Genomic DNA, 27,334 nt, shown 5'->3' with positions numbered 1-27,334 from the left:
GTGGTTTACAAATGGGTCTCGACCCACTTTTTGGGAAAGTGTTCTATTGTATATACACATATATACAGACAAGACGGGTGGAGCCGACTTACCTCTAGGACAGACTTCCTGTCCGCGTGGACAGACATGACCCGTTCAGCCCAGTCCATCATGTCGTCTCCTCGAGGGACTTTGACCCGTTCATGTTTTAACCGGCCCACTCTGAACTCTGCCGGGTCGTCTCTCCTCACGGCACTGGAGGGCCGCGACCTTTCCATGGTTGCCTCGCGACGGTTCTGAAGCCAGACTATCGCCCTGGAAGATACATAGACATCATTTAACCCAGCGGTTCCCAAACCTTTTAGCCCGAAATCTAGTGAAAATAGCAGATCTACAAGCTCCTAGCGAGTCTCATTGCGATCGGCTATTTTCACTACTTCTTAAACATTTGTTTTCTCGTTTATGGAATTTCTTGGATTTTTCTTTTATTTCATGAAATTACATACATATACATATTCCATCATATTTTCGGAGAGAAATGAGGGCGTAGGTGGTAAATGATGTCACTGTTAAAACTGCTAAATACAAAAGGTGTGTGTGTGTGTATGTGTGTGTGTAGTACCTGGATGCTCCAAATGCTGTGCACGTGAAATACAGTTGCCTGGTCTCAAATGGGATCAGGAAAGGACATTTAGCAGTCAGCTGTTCACACCAGTCAGGTAACGCTCCACTGGCCAGAGCCAGAGGTTCCTATAAACAAATATATGATTATTATCATCATCGTCGTCATCAACTATATAGAGCTCCACTGATCATAGCTGGGGATTCCCATGAACACATTATTCATAATATTGTTGTGGAAAAGCTCCACTGGGCAGAGCCAGAGGTTTAAATACTGTGTACATATAATATCGTTTAGTACTAACCTCTATCTGTTGCAGGATTTTGGTTGTCACCTTCTTGCTGGTAAATTCCTCTGGAGATGCATTGAACTCATGCTCATCTCCATCTAGAAACACAGTGAACAGCATTTAAAACGTATCTCTCACTCCGTCTCTTTCTCTTGGATACAATTTAACGACTTTCTATCTGGCATTCGTACTTTGGGCGTGAAATTATAGGCACACATTTGTCTGTCGTTTTTTCTATCTAGGTTCACAATAAAGAACAAAGTTAGCCACAGTGGGCTACCTGACACGACAATACCGGTACATTTAAAACAGTTGAATGTCATACCTTCCTGCAGTGTGCGTGTGCTCGGGGCGGCGTCGGTTCCAATGATGAAAAGTATCCGTAGCAACTGAAGGACGTCCTCCAGTCCGCACGCGCTCTGTCCACTTCCTGCTTTGGCTTGAGCCGCCTCCCTGGCTACGCCCACCAGGATCTCACTGCTGTGAGTGACTGAAACCGAGCCAGGGCTCAATCCGCCCGACCGTCCGCCACCTCCCACACCATGTTCACAAAAGTCCTGGAGGTAAAAGTTCAAAGATGTTGTTTTTAAAGGGCCTCGCAAACGGGGAGCGATAAAACTCGCCTATAGTTCATTTTCAATGAGACCTGCGTTTCTGCTCGGAGAAGTCGCGGTGCGACAACGCAAGCGTATTTATGTGAGCGCGGTGCCGTGAATTTGTTGCACGCGTGCTCATTTCGTGCACACGCCCGCCACTCACCAGACCTGGATTCGGTTTAGCTTTTTGTTACGCTTGCGTTGTCGCGCCCCTCTTGAGCAGACCGTTGATCCAGGCAACGTGTGCGTTCCTCGCTCCCCGTTTGCAAGGCCCTTAATACTTCCTATGAATCTGGTTCATAACATTTCATCTGTGCACCTTCGCTTATGTTTAGCGCAATATATTGAATTTTAACATGAAATTTGTTAAATAAATCATGCTTGTATGACGATTTTAATTTCTTCTCGGTTAGAAATGTCTCCATGTTGCCTTATGTCCTGTCTCTGTGTTTCCCTACGAAAAGAGTGACATCATTCTACAGAATGATCAATAGCATAGATATTTAAAAAATAGATGCCTCATTGGCCGCTGCAGTTCGTTGGAGCCATGTGTGTTGAAGGAGGGGCGGAAGAATTTACACTGGGGAGGAAGTACGCCGGAAGTGTGGCAGGCACGTTACGTCACGCTGCCACTCAAGTTATTACTGGCCAATCACAGCGCATATTTTCCGGGACTTATCAGACCCGAACATGCGCTCTGTGACGCACGCTCATGCTTCCGCGGTGCTTCGCAAGGAATCTCGGGAAAGTTTTGTCCCTTGAGCACACACGCTCCTGAGCCGGAAAGGGCGTCTACGTTTATATGTTTATGATCAATAGCCGAGCTCTGCCGAAGAAAGAGCGGCGATCAGAGCACTCAAAAAAGGTTAAAAAAAAAAGAGTAAAGGGCGGATGTAAAATCAAGGTACTTTATTAAAGTTGAAAATGTCAGCTGAGCACTGGCATTTTGTTTTATTTACTTTCATTCTAATTGACCCAATTATTTTCTTCAGGTTGAGGTTCATCAGCCCAATTCCTGCTCCATTTCGTAAAATGAAGAACTCATTCTTACAGTCAAGCATTTCCGTTAACTCGGCATAAGAGATAATTACGTACCGTCTTTCCACTCTCCTTCTCTTTGTCGGAGTCCTTGAGCTCTCGGTACATGATCCTAGTGGCCAAAGGTCACAACACATTAACAAGGTACATTTTACCAGGGAGCAGAGAGATTCTGCTCCTAAAACTACCAACAACCTTAGTAGTTCAATTCAATTGGTCTGACATGAAGTCTTCATATTATTAACAACTTTCATTGAACATTAACAGACTGAACATACAAAACATTACTGTACAAATACTTGCATCGATAATATAGTAGATATAGTAGAAGTATTACGTGTATGTGGGCTCCCAGATACGTCGTAGTTTTTCAGTTTTTACAGCTCCATTGCAGGAGAGCTGCAGGAGTCTTTGAACGTAATAGAAGATGGTCGACTTGTAGTTGGACAGCGGGAGTTCAACCTCTCTGACAGTACCCAGACCTGAAACCTACACACACACACAATATCCAGAGTGAGTACACAGTGTTCAGACAGCAGTACATTATACACGGTACACTACACAGTATTACTACACACAGGAATGTCAGATACAGTACAGTAATAGTGGCCTAATTTCTTGTTCAACTACTTAATTTAATAAAGCATACTTGAGCACTCAGTGTGGCTCATTTTTCATGCAAACTATATACTGTAGGTTACAGTGTGTGTCGGGGGAGTAGCCTTTCTTTGATAGTGAAAATGCAGAGGGAGAAGGGAATCAAATGCAAATGGTCTGACAGGACTTGAATCAAACCAGGGACACCAGATGTTGATATTCTATTGATTACCTTGAGGATAAGAGCCAGGTGAGGGGACGGAGCACACTCCACCTCCTCCTGTACCTCAGAGCGAGGAGAACCTGTGATGAGAAGCATGGGTTAGTTTGTGTAGTTTATTCAGGTGTATGTGTGTAGTAATGAGTGTAGAAACATGTAAACACTGGGGCAGTCCTGCTCAACCTCACAGCTGCCTATTATACCATCTGGCACAAAGGCCTCCTACTGAAACATATAAAGCACTCCCTGGCTCCCTGAGCAACAGCAAACAACAAAAAACCCTCTGTACGTATAATGTGCATTGATCTATTCGTATTAGTACCTGGTGCAGGAATTTCCAGGTCTGTGGTTTGCTGGACATTGGTTCTACCGGGTCTCGGGTCGAAAGCAGGAACCAGAGCAGAAAACTGTCTCTTTAAAACAAAATCATCATCCCATGTTCTCCTTCTTCCTCCTTTAGACTCGTATTCCTCCTCCTCCTAAACAATGAACACAAACAATAACACACATCAATACACAAGTACTGCATTACATAGAAAAGAATGAAGGTTAACCTACAACAAAACAATAATAACTAAAGCTGAAGTACCGGTAAATAAAATAATCCATATCACCAAGACATTTCTTACAGCTGGACATCATGGAACAACAGCCATCTTTTTTTTTATATAAAAATAACAAAACCTACAATCTACTTCCCTGTTGGTCTGATTGAGGATGATGAGATAAGCTATAGAAGAACAGTGGACGAGTTTGCCGGTTGGTGCAGGAGTAACTTCCTCCAGCTTAATATAAAAAAACTAAGGAGGTCATATTGGACCTTAGGACTGGTGCTCATGCACACCAGGAAATAGTCATTGGTGGGGATGGGGTAGTGCTGGTGGACGAATATAAGTATTTGGGTACAACGATTGATTCCAAGCTGACATGGAATTCCAACACTCATTCCATCTACAAGAAAGGTCAGCAGAGGCTGCATTTTATGCGCAGACTGAGACAGTATAACGTTGAAAAAAATATCATGGCACTCTTTCATCGATCCTTTGTGGAGAGTGCATTGACATTTTGTTTTGTTTCATGGTATGGCTCATTATCATTGGTTAATAAGAACAAACTCCATAAAATCATCAGCGTGTCCAGCAAAATAGCTGGGGTACGATTTGAGAGTATGACCTCAATGTATGAGACCCGGGTACTCAGGAAGGGGAAAGCCATTACTAGGGACAACACACACCCGTTACACAGCCAATACCATCTTTTACCATCAGGGCGACGGTATATGGTACCTTCCCTGCAGGCTAGGGCCTCAAGATCGTTTGTTCCCATAAGTATAGGACTTATGAACAAGCAGGCCCCATCTCAGTTCCGTGCATAAAGTGTGATGTGATGCCTCTTGGAACTATGACTGGTGGCCTTCTGTTGGCACTGTTTCTTTATTGTCTATGTACTGTGTGATCTGTTTGTTTGCATGTTTTATGTATATCCTGATGACTGCTGTGCACAAAACAAATTTCCGAAAGGACAAATAAAGTATCTATCTATCCATGTCTCTCTCATTCAGTCTCTGTCTTTCTCCTTGACTCTCCCTCTCCTCCATCACTATGTCTGATCATAAAAACATTTGTGTTGTGAATTTTCTCCATGCTGTCAAAATGGCAGTCTCTGGTGGACATTTCCCATTCTCTGCACCCATATTGAGACATGTTTGCCATCACACCACTTAACTCATTAGCCAATCATCATCTGGGTGTGCCCTATACAACCAGCAACTCTACCCACAGCCCTCACTCAGTTTCCAGCCTCCACTCAGGCCACTTGCAGCTCACTGAGTCTACTTACTCTACAACTCCAACCCAGGCAGCCATGCGTACTTGATTGTACTGTGCTTTGGTTCAATATGTTGATTACTTCGGCATAATGTGTGGAGTACTTTGCCATGAATACAAATCTTTCATATGTTCTAGTGTCTCAGTGCCATTTGTACCGGTTTATTCTGTTACAGTATTTACATATTTGACTTGCTTTTCAATGTAGCTTGTATAGCCTATCATTGTCTGAATGTCAGATGTTAATGTTCAATTTATGTGCTTTATTTGTAGAAACCATCGCTCATGGATTAATGGAGAATAAACTGATATAAGTTAAAAGTATTTTGGTGTCACAGAAACCTCTTTTAATCAGAGAACCTTGGCTGGTCAGCTCAGATCCAACAAACAACCAGATAATATTTAACAATTTGTATAGACGAAGTAACACACAAAATGAGTAGACTAGTACATTAAGCGGCAACATGGTCACTGCCGGGCAGAAACCTTTTATCGCCACATTTAAACAATGTTTTTTTTGTGTAAATTAGTGCCTTGTCGTTATATGGGGTTTGGAGGACAACTGGTTTGGGAATCGCTTACATGTGAAAGAAACCAAGGAAGATACAGTACATTTAAAGATTGAGAGGTCACACTTCTTCCTCCACACTGAGGTTTGATTTTTACATGAGACTTATTTTCCACTGTGTCCCACGGGCACTCGGATGTGTGACATGGTCTGATAAGAGTACAAATAAAGTTCACAATGCTATGGTATTGTTCTTACCAGTACTTCCTCATACTCCTGCTCCTCTTGGTTGTCATCTTCGTTCTCGTCATCTTCATCATCTGGCTCTGGAAGGTCTTCTTCATCGTCCAGCTCAGCCAATAGGGTGTTAGCACGACAGCTGTCCAAGAAGTCTGCAGGAAGTTCACAAGACAGCCAGTCAGAGGGGGAGACAGTGTGCTTCTGTGCGCATATTGGTGTTGTCTGTGTATGTTTACTGACCATACAAACTGAACTCTGCCTCCTGTCCAGTGTCGCTCTCGCTGGAAGTTGACGTCAGGCTAGTTGTCAGGGTGTTACTTAGCAACTGGCCCACCGACAACCCTGTGGTTGCTGTGGCGACGTTGTTGCTGCTGGTTACTATGGACGTTGACATGGTAACGGTGGAGGTTGTTCCAGTGGTCGTCAGGTTTGGAAAACTCTGAGCTCCCATCAGAGGTGACGCTGTTCACACAGACGAAGTTACAGTGTCAAATACAGTGAGTTACAATACTAATGTACTACTACCGCGCAAATAATTGCATTGGAACATTATGAATAGAAAATACATTTCAGTTTGGTTTTTAGGCGTCGTAAACAAACGTTACACAGGGCAGATGACCAAAAAATTGGCCATGCCTTCTTCAGCGATCCTAGATCAAAACATATGACCACATCACACCAGTCTTAATTTCACTCCATTGGCTCCCCATAAAACAGAGAATCGATTTTAAGATTCTTTTATTCACCTTTAAATCCCTCAACGGCCTGGCCCCCCCCCATATATGGCCAAACTCATACATCAATACAACCCCACCAAAGCTCTGAGGTCTGCGGACCAGTCATTGCTGACCGTGCCAACATCACGAACCCTCAGAACAAGAGGTGACCGCGCTTTTGCGGTGGCAGCCCCTAAGCTCTGGAACAACCTCCGCCCCATATTAGAGCTGCTCAATCAATTAACATCTTCAAATCCCTTCTCAAAACGCACCTTTTTTCAACTTTTTATTTTATTTTATACGTGCTATATAAATAAAGATTGATTGATTGATTGATTGACATGTTTCGCGCATGTGCACTCCTGTTCACTTCCTTGTTTACGGCCCGACTAAACTGTCTCTTTACTCTACGGCGCTCTCCATGGTTTTGATCGTCATTTCTGACTTAACCTAGAATCTTGGAATATAAACGCTTCTAGAGAGATTTTAGATGTGACAGCGCGAGGTAGTTTGGGGGTAATGGAAGGCGGGGCTTTTCAGAGTAAAATCTGCCTCATCTGCTTGGCATATATAGCTCCATTATTTTGACAATATCAGGAGCATTCAGGATGTTAATTATTGTGATTAAAATAATTACAATTAGGTGATTATGTAATAATTGTGAGAGGCCTACTACTAATGGAAGAAAGACAGTCAGACAGAAAGTCTACAACGCAACGCAGCAATGTGCATCTGCAATTTTTTAACATTTTAGAAAAACGTTTGAAGTGTGAAAAACCAATTACAATTACGAAAACGTTTGAGAAGCACTGATTTAGAAGGCATTGGTAGAAATCGGCCTCGGTTAAATCAGAACTTACTAGCAGTACTCATGACGTTGCGGCCCAGCGTGTTGGTGTTGTTGTCGCTGCTACTCCTGCTGAGGTTCATGTTGTTGGTGGCGTTGGTTCGGGACATGTTCGGTGCTCTGCGTACGAAGGTGTCCATGAGGCTGGTGTCTCTGGAGGACAGGTTGGGGACGGAGGCGCTGGAAGACATGGGGGCTCCAGCGGCCAGCAGCGAGCTCACGGACAGTCGGACGGCTCCGGCGGAGCAGAGAGGACGCTGGTTAGGCGCGTCTTTACCGGAGGACTCCGAGACGGAGCTGACGTCGGGGGAGCTCACGCTCACCGGCCCCACGGAGATGGCCATGGTCGGGTCCGAAGAGTCCTTGTCGTCGTTGTTGCCAGGTATGACGACGGTGCCGTCTGCAGTCATGGCAATAGAGGCAGACCCGCCCTCCACCGACGACAGCACTACGATGGGCTCCCGCTGCTGTCCGTCAGGGCCGAGCACGCCCACTCCGCCCACTACAGAGCCCTGGTCCAATAGGAGACCTTGTCTCAGACCTCCTCCTGCAGATGAAAGGCTGAGATCTGAAGAGGAGGCCAAGCTGCACACGGAGCTACTGCTGCCCTTCCTGCCTTTATCTGGACAGTTGTTCTTCACCAGAGAGCTCCAGCCCTGCTGCAGCTGAGAGGCGGAGCCCAGGACCGAGGAGGAGGGGCCCAAGGCAGACAGGGAGGGGCCCAATGTGGCGGAGACAGGTTTGGCTTCAGGGTCGTAACCTGGAGCCAGTTTGAGGTCAAACTTGCCTTCTGCTCCCATCCTGTATGAGTTTGATCCTCCAGAGTCCCACGTCACATCTAACCAACCTACGGACAGGAAATAAAATATTGTTTTATTTCAAATAGATGAGTGAATAGAAACAGGAAGGACAGAGAGAGAGGAGAGACACGTAGAGTTAAGACTTGGTTAATGTTCGTACCATTGTGAGCCTCTCCAGTGACTGTTCCCTCTCCTGGTGGGGTTCCATCCTGGTCTCTCCACTTCCAGTCGATTCCTCGGATGACCCTGGCTCCAGGGACCATGAACCTCAGAACCTGAGACCGAAACAAACGCCGCTGCCGCCGCAGGTTAGCCTCAGCCTCTTTCACAGCTTTTCCTGGGGATGGAGGGGACATTGCCGATTGTTAGAACCGTGGGTTTGATAACTTCCTAGTGATGATGAAGTCTAAATATCGTTATTAATCTTTATCTGTTGCTTCTGTGGTCTTTTTAGTAGTGATTCAACATACTATCATTGCATGGAGAAATAATAAATATTAAAAGAGCCTTTATTCAAGGTGGAAAATCGACTTTGTTCCACGTAACATTCTCATTCTTTGCAGAGGTACTCATGAAACAAGAGTTTGAAATTAATGCCAGTATGTTTGTTTACCTAGCTGGTCTTCACAGACTCCAGTGACATTGCCGTAGACTTCCAGTCCAGACAGAGAAAGGTAGTGAGTCTGTCCGCTGGCGTTCTTTCCCATCTGTCTCAGTCTGATGTGCCTCCAACCCTGCCTCTCCTCACGACTCACCTCCAATGGCCACGTAGCGGTAGACCTACATACATATATATAAACAAACATATACACACACACACACACACACGTTAATGAAGTCTATAAAGTGTGTGTACACACCAGGGGGGCAGTCAGACGGATATTTTGTGAAGCCACTAAGGAAATGAAAGTTCATATAATGGCCTGTTGTGGCGCTCTCATTGGGCTCAAAAAAACCCATAGCCCCATAGAAGTCCATGTATTTGGGCCCAACTTCACCTAGACTGTATTACCTTAATAAACATGGTCATGAATACTTTTTGCATCCAGTCACTAGTTTAAAGTCTCATTTCTAATGTCATAATATTCTTTTTGGAAAATGATGGTCCCATTTATTTAAAAAATTGCGCATGTTCTGAGGGCCGTGGCTACCGTTACAGTCTATGAACGGGATCCCCCACCCACTCGAGTCAAAATAAAAACCAACGAAGAAGAAGGGGGAAGTCCCGCCTCGTTGTCTGGGCCAGCCAATGGGCCAGCTGGCCTGAACTGGGCCAAAACGGATCTAGAAAGATGGCGACTTCCATTGCAAGGACTGACAGGCTTCATTTTACGTTCACGTTAGACCCGCGGAACGCTTTGTCCATATTTTTTACAGTCTATGGTACACACCCTAGTGATTTCAGACATTTCAGTCATTGGTGTGTGTGTGTGTGTGTGTGTGTGTGTGTGTGTGTGTGTGTGTGTTTATGTACCCTGGTTCATTCAGACTGCAGTCGTCTGTGTGTGTGAAGAGGGTCATCCAGCTCTGACCGTCTTTAGAAACCTGAAACACCCAGTTCCTCAACGCAGAGCGACCATAACCCCTGGACAGACAGACAGACAGACACATATTGTTAAAACTGTACCCAACAAATGCATAAACATGAATGAATGTGATCTACCCCACACTGTGGGCCAGTCGCAGATGTTTGTGATTAATCAATCAAGGTGACCAGGTGAAAATCTATTAACCGCACGTCTGACCTGGTCTAGAGCCCACTTTCTGTAACTGGCAATAACACAAAACACAACCGCTCTAGACCCAGATATACTGTAGCATTACCTTGCATGTCGTAGCGTGTAGGCCGTTGGGATGACCCAGAGTCCCAGGTCCACAGCGAACCAGGCGTTTTTGTCATCATTGGTGTGACAGTTGAGGGCAGAGCTGTCTCTGCTCAGGATGTCCTCGAGTCGGCCGTAAGGCAGGTTACGACCCTCTGATGATGTCACCACCACCAGCCCATAGGCAGCAGGGTTCACCCACTCATAGGCAGTCCTACAAGAAAATCATCAAAGAGGACGCACAGATATGAGTAAACTTTTCAGAACGGGCGACCATTTGGCGAAAATAGCTGATCTACAAGACGCATTGTGAGCTTTTAGATTGGCAGAGATGTGATGTAACAGGGAATTTAAATATACAAATTAAGTAATACCCTTTATAGAAAATAGATTTTAAGACGGGACACATTTCAGATTATTGCATGAAATTCAATTCCCTGTTTCTATAAAGGGTATTACTTAATTTGTATATTTAGACAGGACAATGCATACTAATGGACATAAATGCAATGTAAATACACCGGATTTAGCAAAAATGCAAATTTTCATCCACAGTCCTCACATGAAAACATTACATGTTGCTTTTGCAGTAATGTGGAGTACAGTACTTACTTGGCATTGGTTCCAACCCAGTAGATGATTCCGTTTTCGTCAAAGTCATGTTGATGTCTGAAGGAGAAACTCTGGCCTTCCCTCAGCCGCCGAACAAACATGAAGGATGAACGCTCAAAATCATACCACTGTTTAGCGACCTGGAGGAGAAGAAAAGGAGAGGTGTCATGTATAATGTGTATAAGAGAGGAGGAGGACAAGTATGAAGTTGATATTTGTACAATGCGTATTGTTCCAGTTTATATAGTTCTGTATTAGTACCATCTTTAATAAGTACTGTTCCAGCGACTGCACCGTGGCCAAAGGTTCCATCTTCAGCATTCTTCCTGTTCTGTCGATCAGAGCAGTCTCTCCTGGAGCTCTTTCCAAACGGAACCTCAACCTCCGAGTCAAAATCTAACACACACACACACACACACACACACAGTCAACATTGATTTATTTATTTTAAGTACATTTTTACTGGGACAAAAGCACATTAACAATCACAGTGTTCATCAGTGTATGAATAAACATTCCTTTAGTTGAGCTATGCAAAAAGCCAATGCAAAAGTATTGTATGCCTCTTTATGTCACTCTGCCCACACAGTGTCCACCAGAGAGCGCTGACAGGCAGCCACACAGCTGAACTGCTCTGGTATACATTTGCACACTTAACATACATAAAAATACATACATAAAGTAGTTGCTGCTTCGTGGATTGAAAAATCGTGGGATGAAAAATTAAATACATATACCTGTAGTGTAGATTGTAAGAACAGAAAAACAGACACACAGACATACCTGTAGGTTGTATGTAGCTCCAGGTGTGTCATACAGGTGTAAAGGAAGACGTTCTATTGACTCCAGAACAGCAATCAACTTCCTCACCAAGGCAACAGCTGGACGGCTACAACACACACAAACACACACACACACACTGTGAACGCTATCTAGACTCAGTTGCACCACTTTTTCTATTTCCTTTGACAAAACACTCATATTCATAAATATATTATAATAATGTATTATTTTAATGATGGAACTGTACCTTTCATTGTCTTCGTTTTCACTGAAGGCAGTTTTAAAGACGTTGATTCTCTCCATTAGAGGTTTACAGTCGTGTTTCACATCCAGCTCTGAGCTCTGCACAAAAACAAACATGCAATCATACACATTAAATACCAGTTGGTAAGAGGGCAGAAATGACAAATGATGATTTTTCAAAATGGCAAAAATAGTGAATATCTCAAATAATTGTGAGTAGGTGATTATGTACTGTGATGGTCTACAGACTGTTGTGTTCAGGACAGTAAGGCAGGTTCTTACACTGTTGAGGACAGTAAACAGAGCTTGGACAAGACCACTGCTGCACATCTCGTAAGGAGAAATGGTGTTCTCATCTTTTAGAACCACGATCAGATTCTCCAGAGCAGTCTTCATCAAATCTCTCCAGGTGTTTTCTCCTTCCTGACACTACAAGAAAACATTATATTATATTATATGTTCTTTATCGTAGCACTTTGAGATTTGTCCCCATGTAAAGTGCATTATAAATAAAATGTAATATTATCAATTTAAAACGGGTGTATGTGTGTTACCTGTCTGTGTGTGTGGAGTTCCCATGCAGACTCTAGTTGTGTAGAGATGTTTCGCAGAGTGACCACCACTCCTCTGGGCATGTTCTCCACAGCTTTGAAATGTTCTTCATAAAGCTCTCTAGCAGTTTGCTTCACTTTCTGCTTCGTCTTTTCCAACTTTGACTTTAGTTTTCTCCCTCGTTTGCCAGTCCAGCCAGTCACAAACTCTGAACCTGGAAAATCACATTTCAAATGCTGTCAGTATAAGATACTGAAAAAATTGACACTTTCACCAACTATATAACTGGACTAGTGCCCTTTGGGCATCATCATACTCGGGGACCACGCAAGCCGGGAATATAAGTTATTTTCTTACCCAGCGAGGTCTCAGCTGTGAAGGAGTGTTTGGTTCCTCGGTTTGACTCGAACACAAACCCTGGCAGGTCTTCTCTGAGGATGGTGGCTTGCTGTCCATCCGAGTTGTGAATAGCCAGCTCCCCGTCTTTTAGGCAGGTCAGAGACCAGTTCCCCACCACCAGTTTGTTCGGACCCACACTGGACAGAATGGGCTGGCTGCTGGAAACTGCTTTAACCTGGGACCGGGCCCTCTGCAACTTCTCCAAGAACTCACTACGAGACTCTATGGAAGTAAAGTAATGATGGTACAATATTGACTACATGTAAAGTAAGCATGTATTGATTGTGCGAGAGCGTGAGTGTGTGTGTGTTTATGTGTGAGTGGGTGAGAAAAGAGTCTGTGAAAGTGCATGCGTACCAGAGCTGTCAGAACCTCCCTCAGGACTGCCACTAGAGTACATAGTTGCCAGCTTCCCATCCAGAATGAAGCGGAACCAGCCGTTGGATCCGTTGGAGAGTTCCAGTGCTGCTGCGTCAGACCAGATATAAAGACAATCTCTACCTCTGATCACAGACCACTCCCTCCAATGATACGGTTTACCTTGCAACAACTCTTTGGAGTCCTCCTGCTGTTCATCCTCCTGGGAAAGAGGAGGAGAGGATGAAGTCTTATGCTTAATTTACGACCAATTTAAATAAATGTTTCCACTGCTAAGTGTATATAAAGGGAAACAGTGTTCTCAACAGTTATCCGTGTACACACACCTTGTCTGTCTTGTTGTCTTCGTGGGTGTCTTCGTCTTCACTGGGACCAGCCAGAGTAGAAACCTTGTTAATGACTCCCAGTCTGGCCAACTGATCTAAAAACAGCTCTCCCCCCTTATCTACAAGATCTCTAATGATCTGTAAAGCTAACAGATGACCATCATCATCATCCTGAGAGAGAGAGAGAAAATGCAAGTTATTCATGGTTAACAGGCTTAAAATTTATATCTCGACTTTCATGAATGTCTGTGTATGCGTGTGTACCTCTTGGTCCAGCACGGTAGCAGTAATCTGTACCAGGGTTGTGGGCAGGTTGTGCGTGTGAGTCGTTTCTCCGTCACAAACCTCCTTCAGCAGAACCTCAGCGCTGTAGTGAATCATCTTCCTGATCAAAGCAAGGCTGGCCTTCCTACAGGGGCAGAGGTTAACAGCAAACAGTCAAAGCTAGGCTCTACTGGTAAAAGGTTTGTTTGCTTGTTTTAGTCATTTAGTCAGTGTCTCTGCACTGCGTAGTGTTAGTACCTTATTGAAGGCAACATTGTATGTTGAAATGTCAGAGAGAAAACGGGCAGAAGTCTTCTGAGGTAAACTGGAGCCATCTCTGGGTCTCCTTTAGGTTCACTTCCTTCCTCTTCTTCTTTCACTTCTTTCTTCCTCTTCTCGTCGCCTTTATTCACCGGACACATCCAGTCACCTAACAGACATAATGAAAAACCTAACCTTTATTCACCGGACACATCCAGTCACCTAACAGACATAATGAAAAACCTAACCTTTATTCACCGGACACATCCAGTCACCTAACAGACATAATGAAAAACGTAACCTTTATTCACCGGACACATCCAGTCACCTAACAGACAACGCAAGATCTAAATTATATCTGCTTTTTAACAGCAGGGACCTAGTCAGTCTCTACCAATGTTACAGGCAGAACATGTTTTAATCATTATCTCAATAATTGGAGTAATTCCCATGTTAAACGAATACTTTTGCTGTGTGTTACTACAGAAATGTTCTAAATAATGTTGAAATTGAGAAAAGTGCACACATTTTTTACAACATGTATTAAATTCTTGTTATTACCGGTATCAAATGTGAAGTATCAGTACACATTTGAGTGCCTAACCTTAGAACAGTGGGGTAAAATATACACAACAGTTGCTGTCTTGTCATAATTATATAGATTTTAATTCAACAATGTATAGGAAACCAGTGATATACCATGGCTGTCAGGCAGAGACACCTTGTACGTGTAGGTCAATATTCTTTGAGTTTTTTAAATAAATTAAAGCCCAAAACTAGCCCATCTACAAGCTACATTGTGAGCTTCTTTATTTGCCATTTTTGACAGATTGTTCAACTTTTTGAATATGTTGTGTTCATCCATCTACATGCCCAAAATGTGGACGCCACGTTGAAAGTGGTGAAGTTCGTATGTGGGTCTTATAAATATTTAAGCATTGCAAAGTATTAACAATAGCTTATGACAAGCTCTGCTGAGCTGTGGTCGTGAGTGTTGCAGCATGCCATCTCCAGTATTCTTCTTCTTTTTTTAACCCATTTTGACATGAGATCAGATTCTAAAAATGTCTTCTACATCCTGACAGTTTTCTGAAAAAGCTATGTTTCTGTCAGTCGTTCTTCGATTTTTCAAAAATAGCAGACCTACAAGCTCGTAGCGCGCCACTCGGTGGCGCTCTATGAGCTTGTAGATCTGCTATTTTTCAATAGCTAAAGCATAACGTAATGTTAACACCAAAAGGGGTTCCCGCCCAAAATGGGTTAAATACACAATATACCATGCACATATTAGAGATACTACTTCACCGTGTCCTGTAGTAATAGTAATACTAACCAGGTGATTGGAGTATAGATACTACTTCACTGTGTCCCCTCTCTCTGGCTTTGTCCAGAGGAGTCTTTCCGTCCTCATCTCTCAGGTCAGGGTTCGCTCCATGACGAAGGAGAGTCTACAAAATGGACAGAGAAAAGGCTAAGGTATGAAACATTTTACTAGCTACATGTGATAAGACTATATTGTTATGAGAGTGATGTATTACAGTACAATATCAGAATCATATGTTTTCACATAGCTAAAAAGGAAGATTTGGTGTGGCTATGGCATTGTAGTGAAAATAAACAAATAAGGTAACAAAACTTTACAGTTTTTCAACTGACTTGGCATATCAACAAAGATAACCTAGAAAGGTGCAATTCTGGGAAATTGCTTGTGTGGTTGCACTGACACGAACCACAAGGAATCCACTGGGAACCGAAATACTGTACGCCTTACTATAGAAGCATGATCATATCCTGAAGAAGGCAACTTGTTTATCGAAACGTTGGTAACAATAAAAAGTATTGTTGGCATCGGGACTACAAGCTGTGCGACCTCTCCTTTCTATTTTAAAGTTTGTCTCCCGTTATCAGCACCTCCCTACTCTTTGTGCACGCTCCTACCTTTTTGTTTGCTTTGAAGCATGATAACAGTGACAACAGTGTGTGAAGCATGACCAAATCTTCACAAAAAGTAGGTTCACTTTGCCGGCAAAACATTCTCGGACCAAGAACAATAGTGTGTTGCCTATAGCAACCACACTAAATAGCATTTAGTTGAATAAATTAGTTATTGTTATTGTTAACAAGGAAGTGATCCCCTGGGGCTCCCCTACAGTGTGGGGAGGGAGTTGATTGGCCTGGCCATTATCACATCAATAATGTATCCAACAGCCAGGCTTTATTTGCTCTGGGTGAGGGGATACTAAGGGGAGGGGGAGAATCTTGCACAGCGAGAGTGTGAGTGAGTGCGTGTGTATTACCTTAGCGACCTGAGGGCGTCCAAAGCAGGCAGCATAGTGGAGAGAGGATGATCTCTGACCTCTGTTCACATCGGCTCCTCTCTCACAGAGAAACTCCACCTACAAATGGCAATGCGTCATACATATTAATCGTCACTATTAAGAAATGTAATTACAACTAGAGAATATACAAGAATGTCTATTGCTTTAATCAGAGTTTCACTACTTATCTCTACATCTGCAGTACATTAAGGAATTCTGGACCAAATGACAAGACCATATCATCATTTAACGATGAACGATTGGGATAGAAATCAAATTGGGGTCATTGAAATTAAAAAAGGTTGAGGATCACTGCTCCAAGGTATGGGTGGGCATTAGATATTCTTTCCCATTTTCTACCATCACAGCTGCATAGCATTTATCAGAGCATACTCACTTCAATGAGAAGTCATGTATTACAAGTTACACAAAATAATGAATAGCATGAAATATAGAATTATAATTCCAGCCAAATAATCTTTATCAGTAGTAGTGCTGTGCGTTTGTATTCTCTTTAAAGTTGGAAAAGGCATGTCACTGGATGCGACAACTCATGACCATAAGTCAGAGTGAGAAAACAGTGAGTAAAGCTTTTACCAACATGAAAGAAATCTGTTACATCTCCATAGCATTAGCTAAAATACTGAAAGTCACTCATATTTGAAAAGTGTGTGTGTGTGTGTGTGTGTGTGTCTCTTTACCATTTCCTGTGTACCAAAGGCAGAAGCCCAGTTGAGAAGAGTTTGTCCTACATCATCCATGAAGTTGACCTCAAACGCTGTGAAAAAGGGAGAAACGGTTTAAAGTCATTAGCACCCAGTACTCATGGCCTAATAATCATGACTTTAAATGCTTCAATGGTCTCATAGTAATAACATCAATATGATCTATGGTCTAAATATGTTTTCTAGTATTTTATGGTCTAATATGTATGATATTCGGAAGACATGGCACCTGACTATTAGCCTGGTAAACCATCCCGGTCACGTGAATTTATATCATCATGTCTGGCCCCAAGCACTGGGTTGGCGATTTGCAGTGGAAGACAGACCCCAATTGGCTCTTCCACTTTTTTTTTAACCAGTTTGCAGAAGACACAAAACGTGAATTCATGTGACCGGGATCTGTCTATTAGCTGTCGCCAGAGTATAATATTATTCCCTTCCACATTACCTCCAGTATCTATGGCGTCTATGAGCGCGTCCGTGTCTTTACTTCTAATACAGTCTATTAGCTGTCGGTGTGACCTCTCCCCCGTGCTGTCCAGTCGTCTCAGGCCAGGGATTCGACCCGTCGATCCGGCAGTAGATTTAGGCAGAGCCTTCCTGCCTTCAAACAGCAGCACTAGTAGCAGGTCCACTAGTCTCATGGTGTCTAACACACAACGTTCATCTCCTCCTAGTGCTGCCTCCATGGAGTCAGGCAGGGCTGAACGTAGAAGGTCCTACAGTATGCAAAGCACAAAAACACTCATATATTCTGTATGCATTCAAACATATACATATACATATGTACACATATAATTACAATATACATAAACACTTAACACACTTAACACCATTGCAGTGTATTTGATATACAGAAACCAGCACAGAAGGCACAAGGTCCTGCTTATGCAGCCAACAGACTACACTAAAACGCTTGTGTGTTATTGTTTCCCATTGTATAGTCATTCACTTTTCTTCTTCTTAAAAAGTTGCAGAACCTCTGTGTGTGTGTGTGTGTGTGTGTGTGTGTGTGTGTGTGTGTATGTGTGTGTGTGTGTGTGTGTGTGTGTGCGTGCGCGAGAGACTCAAGTGGTGTCTTACATGCGTAACCAGTGGAGACCCCCTGCAGAGCGTTGACAACAAACTAACGATGGTTGAAACTTGGTTGCTCAGTTTGTCTGTGGAGGGGGCGGGTCCTGTGGAGGTCCGGGCGGGTTTGCAGGAGGAGGAGTGTCCTGTTGCCGTGGCACCGGCGGCAGCCATGCGAGACAGCAGCTCCTCTGTCAGACCATGTTTGGCTAAAGGGGCGGGGTCAACACCACGACGTGTGAAGCGGTCAGCCAATGAGGCGAAGCAACGCAGAGCTCCATCTGACACCTGGAAAGACATGATCGGTTGTTACTAGCAGACTGGTTTGCTCACTTAAGTGACTTCTTATCTGACTGGTGCATTACTGGTAGCAGAACTGATGTGCAGACTCCTCGGCCCCAAGTCAATGGTCTCTGAAAGGATCAGAGCTGGGGAAGTACACCCGAGGCTTCTCCCCATTTCAACTAGAGTTGTTCCGATACCAGTATCGGAAAAGCTGCCGATTCTGCCTAAAATGCTAGTAACCAAATGGGACTAATACTCTCAGAGTTACAGACCCATAATCGTCCATTTAGAACGACCTTAAGGAAGCCTGAGAGTCCCTGAACCCTACTTTGAGAACCACTGTTTTTTATAAATTTATTTTTAATTTTATAACACACTGGTATCAGATAGGTACTCTGTATCGGCCGATACGCAAATTATGGTGATCAGAATCGCGAAGGAAAAACTGTTATCGGTACATCTCTAAATTTCGACTGTACACACTGTCACCACCCCTCCAGCACTGCTCCTTTCAGACGTCATCGTCGAAGCAAGGCGGTGCATCAGTTGAACTACGAGTAAGATCGTAAATATGATTCAGTGCATCTGCAGTCTGGCCTAGAGAGGTGTAAAACCAAGAGACACTGAAGGTTCACAATAAGGAACATACAAGAGTCCTATTAGATGTTAACTCTCATATTAGTCAGTCCATATACCTGGTGGTCTTCGTGTTTCAGCAGACTGGACAGTGACTCCACACACGTCTCCAGGGAAGAGTCGTGTGGCTCCATCTTGCTACAGAGACGGGACACAACAGCCATAGCAGAATGTAGTGTGTCCTTATGGACCAGATGTCCACTGTCTCTGATGAAACTCAGAACACAGTTCAGACCTCCAGCTTCAAACACCGCACCAGACTCCCTGGTACAGATCAACTCCAGAACCTGTCGATAGAAAATATATTAAATGCACATCTATATGAAACCACAGGACAGCTGAGAGGGACAGTGTAAGATAGGTCAGAGGGAGACGGTGTATGAGAAACAGACAGCTGAGAGGGAAACAGTGTAGGAGAGAGAGTAAGACAGCTAAGTGTGATATTGTATGTGAAAGACACTCCGACTATGTGGCTACGTTGTGCGGTTAAGGTTAGGTTCTGGTTATTTTAATGCCCCTATAATACATTTAAAAAATAATATATATATATATATATATATATATATATATATATATATATATATCGAAAAACAGTAGGACAGCTGTACATATCATGGACTCTCATGTTGTAAATATAAATTGGATGTCTATTTTATTATTTCTGTATTATGTGTGATAGTTTCTGGCCAACACAATCACAGGAATAACAAGTGACCAATCAAGGCTTATCTCCCAACTACAGACTCTTAATTAATCTTTAAGTAGTGATGGTGATAATCATATCATGACTGACAGTCAGAAACCTTGAATATGCATGTTTGTTTGTTTTTTCATAAATGAATGCCCTATTTTATGTTTCGTCGTACGACAGTATCACAAACAAGTAGCCACAAAAGGCTAATCTACAAACTTGCAATATGATGTCAGGTTTAAAGTGATTACATCTGTCTGTAGATTTTTACAAATGTTTCACCAATAAAAAGGTAAAGAGCTTGGGACTAAATAACCACATTGGATCAACATCTCATTGTCAAAACTGTCAAATCTGAGAACCCTTCAATTGTGCGGTCCTCAAACTGGACGCTTCTATGTTGTATATGTACCTTAACACACTGTTCAGCCAGGTCTCTGCTGGTTCTGTTGTTGAGTTCTACAACCACCAGTCTGTTGCAGAGGGCTTTAATGGCTCCATCCACTCCCACAATCCTCCTGGTACACTCAGCCGACACGTCCAAGTAGTAAGTGATGGCTCTGGCTGTGACCTCAAGAACATTGTCCGGAGCGCTCTCATCCAGGAAGATCTTACACAGTGCTGGTAAGAATGTCCTGGGAGGACACCTGAAAATCACACATGGGTTAAAGAAAAATCTCATGATTTAAGTTGTTTGCATGATGCTACTTGCATGATTGCTACTCCTAAATGTGAGATTTGTGAAACGGTGTGAAAGGAGCCCCCACACTAGCACTGATTCCTAAACAATTAACAATATGTGAAATTATGATGTTTTCGTAATATTGTCCCTGCTGTTCTAGTACATACAAGGTCAACCAGGAGAATAAATCACAGATTGAGGCTTTAACCTTTGCATTTATATGAAATATCCAAAACTATTAAAATATTTTATGGAAGATGCTTCAGAACATATTGCTAGTTTGACCACAACAAATGCTCTAATCTTAACACATTCCATCCGTAGGACGTCTGGAATCCAATCGACGGATGCATAGGACGTGTGTACACGTCCTAGCGCACCCTCAATGATAGCAGGCGAGAGAAGAATATTCAGATTTTTTTCATTTTTTATTTTTGAGTGACGGCCAAGCTACACCGGGCATGCGTGTGTTTTACGTAAGCGTACTGCGCGCACAAAGTATGCGTGCGAAATGCCCCGGCTACACCAGATCTGTGGCACGCGGCAGATTTGTGCGGGACCTTCCGGGAAGATAGATACGCGCGCATGGGGGCATACGCACGTAAAAAAAATAGAACCAATCCTATTTTTAGAGCACGTGTATCCGTGGCCCGCAGTATCCGTGCGTCTGGTGTAGCTCGTATCATTGACATATATTGGTCCTATCCAAAATATGACCACTTTTTGGATAATTTATCATATAAATGAGCCAAACGGAAAAACTGAAAATCTTTTTCAGACCATAACTCAATATCTCATTCGTCAAACGTTGTAGGGGAAACCTACAACGTTTGACGTTAGTTATTATATTATTAATTATTATTATATAGAGAGAAAGTATAATGTTTGTTTGTAAACACAACCTAACAGGACTACAACTCAAAATGATTATGGAGATATCAGATTTTTGTCCTGCTGATTCAGGTTCATCGTTTCTACTTGAGAGACCAAATGCAGGCAGGAGGAGAGAACTCAATACTGCCGCAATATGGTCAGGTTCAAATTATTTCATTTCCGGGAAAAATTACATTTTGGAGTTAGGAGGTTTCTTCCCCACAGCAGAGATATACAAGCTCATAGCATGTCACATTCATGACATGTAAGCTTGTAGATCTGCTATTTATCTGCGGCACGACACCAACATAACACAGACTGGTGTCTGGTTACATTTTGCGGGGCACTTTACTGTGCGCAGCTGATCCCAGTGGGGGAATAACTAGCAATGCTGCAGTCGTCATGTCCTTAACACCGCTACAGACACCCACCCGCATTGTTCCTTTTTTTGACGGATCTGTACTCATCTAAAATAATTGCCAATAAGGAATCCCCAAAAGGGAAAGCCGTCTTGGGGACGGAAAACTTTAATTCCTGCTTAAAACAACTTGAAACAGCCCATCTACAACATGGCTCTCAACACGCATTGAGAGCTTGTACTACCTTGTCGGCTGTTTTCGCTGCGCAACATACAGCTTCCTTAGAAGACATGCTGGCTTCACATATGAGAGCTTTCATGCATGCACACACACACACACACAGACAACAGCAGGCAGATGTTCCATCAACAATGCGTATATGGATGGATATATTCTGTATAACAACTTGTATTGTATAACTGTATCGGTGCTGTACTATAAGTGACACTGTATAGAGCACCGAAGTCTGACGTCACTTTCAGTAGAGGGCGCCAATACACAGGTTGATGTATTTTTTATTTGCATTGAAATCTCCATAGGGCAATTTTAGGTGGCTTCATATAAGAACTGTGTTTGAAAAATAAACCGACCACCCACCGGCCTTTCTGTCATGTGCGTGGCTGTGCGTCGTTAATAATGTCCAATTGTCCATTCATATTTGATACAGCCAGTTTCTGGAGAAAATGGAATTAATGTGTCGCAAAAGCCTTGAAACTACATATAAAGGCAATGTCGCTGCTAATATACGTCACGCCCAGCTGTCAACACATTGCGTTCCTGAGATTCCTCGTTGACATAAGCTCAGCTGGCAGTGACTCAACTTGTACTAACCACGAAACATTAAATATCAATCAAATAAAAATAAAAATAAACGTAATTAACATTCAGTTTCTGTTGTGCGACGGGCAGCTGCAGCCCCTCCGCCTACCCGGAAAGGTAGTCTCTGGGTTGTTGACTCGTTACTAGCGCTTATTTTGTTACTCTTTGGGTATATTTGTACAATTCCACCTTCAGTCGATGCTTCACATCCATATGATTGAAAAGGCTGGGGTGATCGGTTTATTTTTCAAACACAGTTCTTATATGAGGCGATCTAAAATCCCCCTATGGGGAGTATAATGCAAATAAAAAGTACACGAACCTGTTTGCGCCCTCTACTGACAGTGACGTCAGGACTTCGGTGCTCTATATCTGCACTGTGGTGTTCAGTAGTAGTTATACTACTGACCACAGTGCAGATATACAGTTATAACTTTATATAACTGTCAATAGTAGAACTTTATAATTAAATGTATTAGGGTATGTAGAAGAACTGTACAACTGTATTAGGGTCAATAGTATAACTGCACTGTGATCTGTAGAAGTACAACTGTATATCCGCATTACTTGTTGTCAGTAGTAGAACTGTATATGTGCATTGTGGTCAGTAGCATAACTGTAACTGCAGTGTTTACATACGTTTCGAAACAACGGTCCACATTGTCAGACATTAGCAGCAACATGCAGAGCTGTTCCAGTGCGATGAGCTGCATGTCTCTCTCGTCTCCCTGTCCCATCTGGAGCCATTCTAATAGTGTGTCTGGATCCACGTCTGCCATGATGGATACTGATCTTGAGACACAAAGGCAGACATTATGGATAAGATGAGATGGTTGGCTGGACTGTGTGCCATTCCCCTGCTTGCCTTTCAAAATAAATTATGTAAAATCGATTTCCATGTGTGTGATTATTTTTGTTATTCAGACTTGATAAAGCAAATCTGATTCCATGCTGGATAGAATAAAACATTGGCTGCCAGCCTGAAGAATAGCCTAGCACTATTAGTATGAGAAAAGTGTTATTGCCATTTAGAAGGAAAGGATTTGTGCCATAATGCTCATATAGGTTCTTAGCCCTCACCTGGCTCAGTGTCCAATCACTGCTCAAGATGATGCCACTCTTTGGGCCTCATTCAACCGCTCTCACCTGTCGAGAGAGAGAGAGATTATAAAAACAGCATAAACCAATCAAAAACAAAGATGATTTCCCCATAGCTCAATTTGATTGGCTCAAAGGCAGAATTGAACTGGAAAACCTGAAACCTTCTGAAAACCTGCCTGACCGGCAAAGAAAATGACATAGTGAAACTGAATGGTAACCAATCATAGGCAATCAGCTGAAAACCATCCAATTCTGGCAATGGGTCGATTGCTAAAAGTAGTTAAAATAATGCATTGAGAATGAATTCACTGTGCTATTGCCAGTGTCAAATGACACAAACCACTACTTAAAAAAAAAAAATCTAAAAGGTCTATTTGATGTTATCTAAACGTCTCAATATTTCAAAGCAGGCTCAGATATTTTCTAATACAGTATGTCAAGAAGGCCAGGTGCCTACAAGGGTTGTGTTCCTATTAGAAATTATATAAGTTGCATAATTGTGCGTGAAAATCCGTCGTTTCTGAAATACTCATGCCAAATACCATGCCAGATGAAAATTCATGTAAAATCATGAATTTAAAATTTTAACTGCTGCAGTTCAATTTTGAAAATGTAACTGCAGCAGATGGTCTTAACCATGTCTACAGGCCTAAATGCGTTTATGCCATATGATTGGCTGTTTAGAAATGTGTGTTAACCCATTAAGATCTGAGGCAGTTTTCTGGAAAACTTTTTTATAGTGGTGAAACCCAGTGAGATGATATCACTGTTACTGTTTACAAGTAAAGGAAATATTAGAGAAAGAAGAAATAATAATACCAGCACAGTATTAGTACGGTATAGTTGTATTATACATGTGTTGTATTCAGTGACAGCACTGTGTGCGAGAAAAGTTTCTAATATAAAAGTGTGCTTCTCGCCCCTATATGTTTCGAGCATCAATTATTATTTTTTCCTTTATTTAATACGTTTTACTTCTGTTGCAGACCATGGCTCTAAAACACACCCAGGATATGGGCGCAAGTACATTGTCTTTTTTTGTGACTGATAGGGCACGGGCACATAGTTGTGTCAAGAGGCAGAAAGAAAGCACCTAGACCAGGTGTCTCTTCCTAGTTTTAAACAGATGGTGGATGGAAATGACGCTCGCGCGTGGCTTCAACTTGTAGCGTCTGCAAAAAAACGGAAACGCTTTGCCAACGCTACCAGTTGAAGCTGCGAGCGAGCGTCATTTCCATCCACCATCTGTTTAAAACTAGGAAGAGACACCTGGTCTAGGTGCTTTCTTTCTGCCTCTTGACACAACTATGTGCCCGTGCCCTATCAGTCACAAAAAAAGACATTTCTGATTGAGAGTATAGTATTGACACCACTGCACACCAGGAGCCATTACCACTTCAAATACAACTCAACAGGACCTAACGTTTGGAGACCATCAGGCCCAACTTGGTTAGGACTAATTTGAAGCTGTTAAGACAACCCCGTTTGTGTGTCCGTCTGTCCGACTGCCAATTTGTCAACAGTGTATCTGTTAAGACCAGTCCATACGCAACTGCTTGCAACTGCCATTTGGGATAATGGTTGCAAGAAATTGCATGTTACAAGGTGTTGCGTGGTGAATCATTGGTCTGGCCTTTAGAGAGATCCTCTTATTAAACCCATGAATCCCTCAGCATTCTGCCTCTGAACGGTTTACCATGTCAAACACCAGCTCAGGTCCTATCATCAAGCCTAAATCTGACCCACTGGCTGACCCTTGCCCAGTAAACTAAGGCTAGAGGAGATTGCTTAATTGGAAATGTAGTAGTCATGGTCCACTTTTAGTAAACACAGCTAGTTTAACTAGAGCAAAGTTGAAAAGTCTTAGTGAAAACAAGAAAAGGCAAAACTAGTTCTCTGTAACAACAAGCTTTAGTTTGGCTCCCACCTGATATAATAAGATGACATACATGTCACTAGTATACCCAATACCTATATCAAAAGTACTTAACGTTACTATACTTATCTAGGGCCAGACAGACTTGTTTGTAAAACTGTAAAGCCATCTGGCAGAGTCGGCAGACATGTTGTTTCTCTCTAGTAAACAACAATAAACCCATCTATCTGATAATCTGACAGTGACATTTTCCGTCTAAATGAACACGGATGAGTCTGTTTACCATTTGACTCTTTCGGGTCAACAGAGCCAGAACATGATCCATGTTGCAAAATAACGTAACGAACAATCAGTCTCGGTACAAACAAAAGCATTTGGCCTGCTAGGCTAACGATAGCTAACGAGCATAAAACAGGTTAACCCTGGTTAAATTGTGTTGTTTCCGCATCTAAATGGACAAAGTAACAACCAACTAACCGACTTGCCAGTGTTTAAAAGCAGTTCTTTAAACATTTCTAGGAATAGGGATTGTTGTCTTTGGTTAGCGTTAGCTCAGTTAGCCGATGTGATGTTGTCTGGCAACTATAGGCATTCATAACTAGACGTTAAAATAACACATTGAAGACATTTCATGAATATAAAAAATTGACCAATAATGACATATTGTACAAGAAGACCAACATGAAAACATGTCCCTAAAAAGCTGCTGTTTTGAGCAGCTGCTATAGCTATTAAAGGGTAGCCCCGTTAGCTAAGCTAGCAGCTGAAGAATATACACTTTAATCCTCCTAAACATTCATCTTTATAATGGTGCATTTATGTTCCGTCTAGTATAAATATAAAATATCATGTTGATATTGAGGTTAATAGTCGGTTCTGTGTTCTCCGTGTGGCCTGTTAGTCGTAGCGGCGGTCAAGTTCCAGGAGAGCCGGAGGCCGCGGCCCGTCGGCCGGCCATCGACGGCAGGAAAGGCCGCTGAAAGAGGAGAGATGAAGATGAAGACTCACCGTTCACCGTCAAACGCGAGGTGAATTTCAAGGCCGAATGTCTTCTTCAGTCTGCTAGAATGTGAAGAAGACGACGTGTTTAACATGGAGGGGAAACGACTGTCTTCCTCCCGTTTGTTGTAAACGGATCTAAAAGGTCATGATGATGGTAGAAACGAAACGCAGTGAAATGGAGACACTGCTGTGCCTGTGTGCTGCTGATGACGAGGCTCTGCACCTCCCTGCGGCTGCCGACAGGGGGTGCTACCCTGGTGCTACCGAAGAGAACACGCACGCGTGCCACGCGCACGCAGAGGGAGAAATTAGTTTGGAATGGATTGTTGTTAGTAACTCGACCGGTCTCGATTCTAGTTCCACATACGCGTGGTTGGCTCCCTTGCGATGTTGTCACCCTTGCAAGGTGTTGGTGTGTAAATGCAGACCGGGAAGTAGATGGAAATAAGATAGCATGTGTTGTGTTGTCATGTTGTAATGTATGACAGTGTTTGTAGCAAAGAGTAAGAAAGTCTAAATAGTAGGCTAGAAAAATGAAATTACATCCAGAATATGACAGTATGTAGTATGAACATGAAGTCATGAACAGTGAAACAGTAATGAGGCGCAATTTTATGTTGCATCACCATACCGTACTGTACTGTACCATAATGTACTGTACTGTACCGTTACACCGTACTATACTGTACTATGTAGCAGTAGTACACATACACTGCAGCCTACTGTGCTATAGGCTACCATGTGATATTCTCCTACAGCACTGCCACCAAAGCGTGGAATGCCCTGACCCCCACCCTAGTTAAAACAGAGTTTACATATTTTAAATCAGGCCTGAAAATCGACCTTTCAGCAGGCACAATTAAGGGAGAGGAAATGATCACCCCCACACACACACACACACACACACACACACACACACACACACACACACACACCACCCCCCCCCCCCCCCCCCCTCTGTTTTTCCTCTGATGATA

At 42.9% G+C, this 27,334-nt stretch overlaps 1 protein-coding gene across 3 annotated transcripts in view; it reads right to left on the bottom strand.

The window, feature by feature from the left end:
- Positions 1 to 26,573, bottom strand: part of hectd1 (HECT domain containing 1) — a 32,982-nt gene extending 6,409 nt beyond the window's left edge. The window contains exons 1-36 of one of the 3 annotated variants that reach the window (XM_080784695.1): positions 26,364 to 26,573; positions 23,459 to 23,524; positions 23,018 to 23,170; positions 20,058 to 20,292; positions 19,014 to 19,241; positions 18,046 to 18,321; positions 17,411 to 17,681; positions 16,939 to 17,015; positions 16,217 to 16,315; positions 15,253 to 15,367; positions 13,917 to 14,088; positions 13,659 to 13,803; positions 13,395 to 13,565; positions 13,048 to 13,270; positions 12,649 to 12,912; positions 12,294 to 12,505; positions 12,022 to 12,168; positions 11,744 to 11,838; positions 11,497 to 11,602; positions 10,975 to 11,109; positions 10,714 to 10,853; positions 10,103 to 10,315; positions 9,753 to 9,863; positions 8,892 to 9,058; positions 8,439 to 8,615; positions 7,492 to 8,325; positions 6,156 to 6,377; positions 5,934 to 6,067; positions 3,664 to 3,820; positions 3,354 to 3,424; positions 2,862 to 3,013; positions 2,582 to 2,636; positions 1,216 to 1,447; positions 906 to 988; positions 602 to 729; positions 93 to 294 (exon numbers count right to left, since the gene is read on the bottom strand). In XM_080784695.1, coding sequence (XP_080640821.1) covers positions 93 to 294; positions 602 to 729; positions 906 to 988; positions 1,216 to 1,447; positions 2,582 to 2,636; positions 2,862 to 3,013; positions 3,354 to 3,424; positions 3,664 to 3,820; positions 5,934 to 6,067; positions 6,156 to 6,377; positions 7,492 to 8,325; positions 8,439 to 8,615; positions 8,892 to 9,058; positions 9,753 to 9,863; positions 10,103 to 10,315; positions 10,714 to 10,853; positions 10,975 to 11,109; positions 11,497 to 11,602; positions 11,744 to 11,838; positions 12,022 to 12,168; positions 12,294 to 12,505; positions 12,649 to 12,912; positions 13,048 to 13,270; positions 13,395 to 13,565; positions 13,659 to 13,803; positions 13,917 to 14,088; positions 15,253 to 15,367; positions 16,217 to 16,315; positions 16,939 to 17,015; positions 17,411 to 17,681; positions 18,046 to 18,321; positions 19,014 to 19,241; positions 20,058 to 20,292; positions 23,018 to 23,157 — 6,189 coding nt within the window. In that variant the 5' untranslated portion in view covers positions 23,158 to 23,170; positions 23,459 to 23,524; positions 26,364 to 26,573. The remainder of the gene's footprint in view (positions 1 to 92; positions 295 to 601; positions 730 to 905; positions 989 to 1,215; positions 1,448 to 2,581; positions 2,637 to 2,861; positions 3,014 to 3,353; positions 3,425 to 3,663; positions 3,821 to 5,933; positions 6,068 to 6,155; positions 6,378 to 7,491; positions 8,326 to 8,438; positions 8,616 to 8,891; positions 9,059 to 9,752; positions 9,864 to 10,102; positions 10,316 to 10,713; positions 10,854 to 10,974; positions 11,110 to 11,496; positions 11,603 to 11,743; positions 11,839 to 12,021; positions 12,169 to 12,293; positions 12,506 to 12,648; positions 12,913 to 13,047; positions 13,271 to 13,394; positions 13,566 to 13,658; positions 13,804 to 13,916; positions 14,089 to 15,252; positions 15,368 to 16,216; positions 16,316 to 16,938; positions 17,016 to 17,410; positions 17,682 to 18,045; positions 18,322 to 19,013; positions 19,242 to 20,057; positions 20,293 to 23,017; positions 23,171 to 23,458; positions 23,525 to 26,363) is intronic. The other 2 variants (XM_080784697.1, XM_080784696.1) reach the window with 2 other exon arrangements.
- Between the last annotated feature and the right edge of the window lie 761 nt (positions 26,574 to 27,334).

Source organism: Protomyctophum bolini (assembly GCF_963924005.1).
Source record: "Protomyctophum bolini genome assembly, chromosome: 15".
Lineage (NCBI taxonomy): Eukaryota > Metazoa > Chordata > Actinopteri > Myctophiformes > Myctophidae > Protomyctophum > Protomyctophum bolini.
Note: the sequence above shows the minus strand (reverse complement) of the source record. Positions and strands in the feature narration are given on the sequence as shown.